The sequence below is a fragment of the Centruroides sculpturatus genome, unplaced genomic scaffold (assembly GCF_000671375.1).
Source record: "Centruroides sculpturatus isolate CEXI.00-Female unplaced genomic scaffold, Cexi_2.0 scaffold694, whole genome shotgun sequence".
Classification (NCBI taxonomy): Eukaryota; Metazoa; Arthropoda; class Arachnida; order Scorpiones; family Buthidae; genus Centruroides; species Centruroides sculpturatus.
The window spans coordinates 176,535-178,335 of NW_019384906.1; the positions used below are offsets into that span (position 1 = coordinate 176,535).

The 1,801-nt window shown below is 46.5% G+C and overlaps 1 protein-coding gene across 1 annotated transcript; it reads left to right on the plus strand.

Annotated features, from left to right (window-relative positions):
* Window positions 1-7: 7 nt before the first annotated feature.
* Window positions 8-1,426, plus strand: LOC111631571. Its single transcript, XM_023375839.1, has one exon. It carries the CDS (start codon window positions 32-34, stop codon window positions 836-838), a length of 807 nt encoding a protein of 268 aa, XP_023231607.1. The 5' UTR covers window positions 8-31; the 3' UTR covers window positions 839-1,426.
* The last annotated feature ends 375 nt before the right edge of the window (window positions 1,427-1,801 follow it).

Genomic DNA, 1,801 nt, shown 5'->3' on the forward strand with positions numbered 1-1,801 from the left:
TGGGCTCTCATCCTTTGTTCTGAAAATCAGCATGCCGCTCAGCGACCAGCCAGAAACAATGGCCGTCAACGTAACTCGAGTCGCTGTTAAGCCTCCGCCGTTTTGGAAGCCGAATCCGACGTTATGGTTCGCGCAACTCGAGGCACAATTTGCCATCTCCGGGATATCCGCAGACTCCACAAAATTCAACCACGTGATTTCAGCAATCGAGTCCGAGGTGCTCAACTCAGTTAGTGACTTAATTCTACACCCACCGGCCAGCGAAAAATACGAGGCCCTCAAAAAACGTCTCATTGAGCTACACTCGGAAAGTCAAGAATCAAAGATTCGCACACTCCTGCAAGGCTTGGAGTTAGGAGACCAGCGCCCGTCACAACTGTTAAATCGTATGCGTGCTCTCGCCGGCGAGGCGGTTGGGGAACCACTATTAAAGTCCTTGTGGCTATCAAGATTACCAGCGAACACTCAAAGTATTCTTGCCACGCTAAGCGAGGACCTACCCCAACTAGCTACGATAGCCGACAAAATGTCGGACCTAACCATCACACAAAGTGTAAATTCCACTTCGAGTCAACAGTTAACGCACCCATCCTCGTTAGAATTTCAAATTGAGCAGCTTATCAATCAAGTGGCAGAATTATTGGTCATAGTGCATCGTGAGCGACCACGTGAGAGGAATAATCGTCCAACGTTCCACTCCCGAAATCGTAAGCCAGTTCGAGGTCGTTACCGCCAGTTCAAAGAACCGATGAACAATCAATGCTTTTACCACACCAACTTCGGAGAGAGAGCCAGGAAATGCACACCTCCCTGCTCTTTCCAGCCGTCGGGAAACTAGCAGAGCGGCTGTCTGGGGCCAACAGTTGCGACCGCTCGATTGACCGAATATTTATGGCCGACCCGTCTACAAACTTGAGTTTTTGGTTGACACTGGCGCAGATGTTTCAGTGATTTCTAAATCTCTCTCACTGCAAGCAAAAACCCCTGGGAAGCTAGTTCTCTTTGCTGCCAATGGCACGAAAATCCCAACTTACGGCACCAAGCTGCTAACACTGGATTTTAACCTGCAAAGAAACTTTCCATGGCCTTTCATCATCGCCGACGTCACTCAACCAATTATAGGCATAGACTTTCTAACGCACTTCGACCTATTGGTGGACGCACGAAAAAACCGCCTCATAGATGTAGCCACGCAGCTGAAGTCTAGAGGAACAGAATGCCCCAAACCAACGACAAATCTCTCCATCACCACCATATACGGAGATTCTGACTTCCAGCGAGTGCTGGCAGAATTTCCCTCGATCACGAATCCCTCGTTAATAACAGCGAGAAGCGGCAAGGCTTTCGTTTTCCACCACATTGAGACTACAGGTCCGCCAGTTTTTTGCAAACCGAGTCGCCTTCCCCCGGACAAGCTAAAAGCAGCTAAGGCAGAGTTCAGTTACATGCTACAGCAAGGCATCTGCCGCCCTTCTAAGAGCCCGTGGGCAAGCCCACTTCATTTGGTCGCCAAGCGTAATGGCGACTGGCGTCCCTNAAAAAAGAAGTGATTTTTCTTATATGAAACTTCATAAATTAATGAAATTTGTTAAATTATTTGGTTGGTTGCATTCGTTTTTTGGCATAAAAGTTATGAAGATATAAAAGCTATGCAAAGTTAAAAGAAAGAAAAAAAAGAAAAATCATATAAATAAACATAGAAAACAGATGAATATATAGATCCAGGGTGGCCAAGCTCCTTGATAGTCCAAGCCATTTTTGAAAATTTGAAATTTTTTCGCGAGCCGCAATTAAATACGTA

What these genes read in the sequence shown, in the direction of transcription:
- LOC111631571 (XM_023375839.1), top strand. Translation starts at nt 32, where the DNA reads ATGCCGCTCAGCGACCAGCCAGAAACAATGGCCGTCAACGTAACTCGA.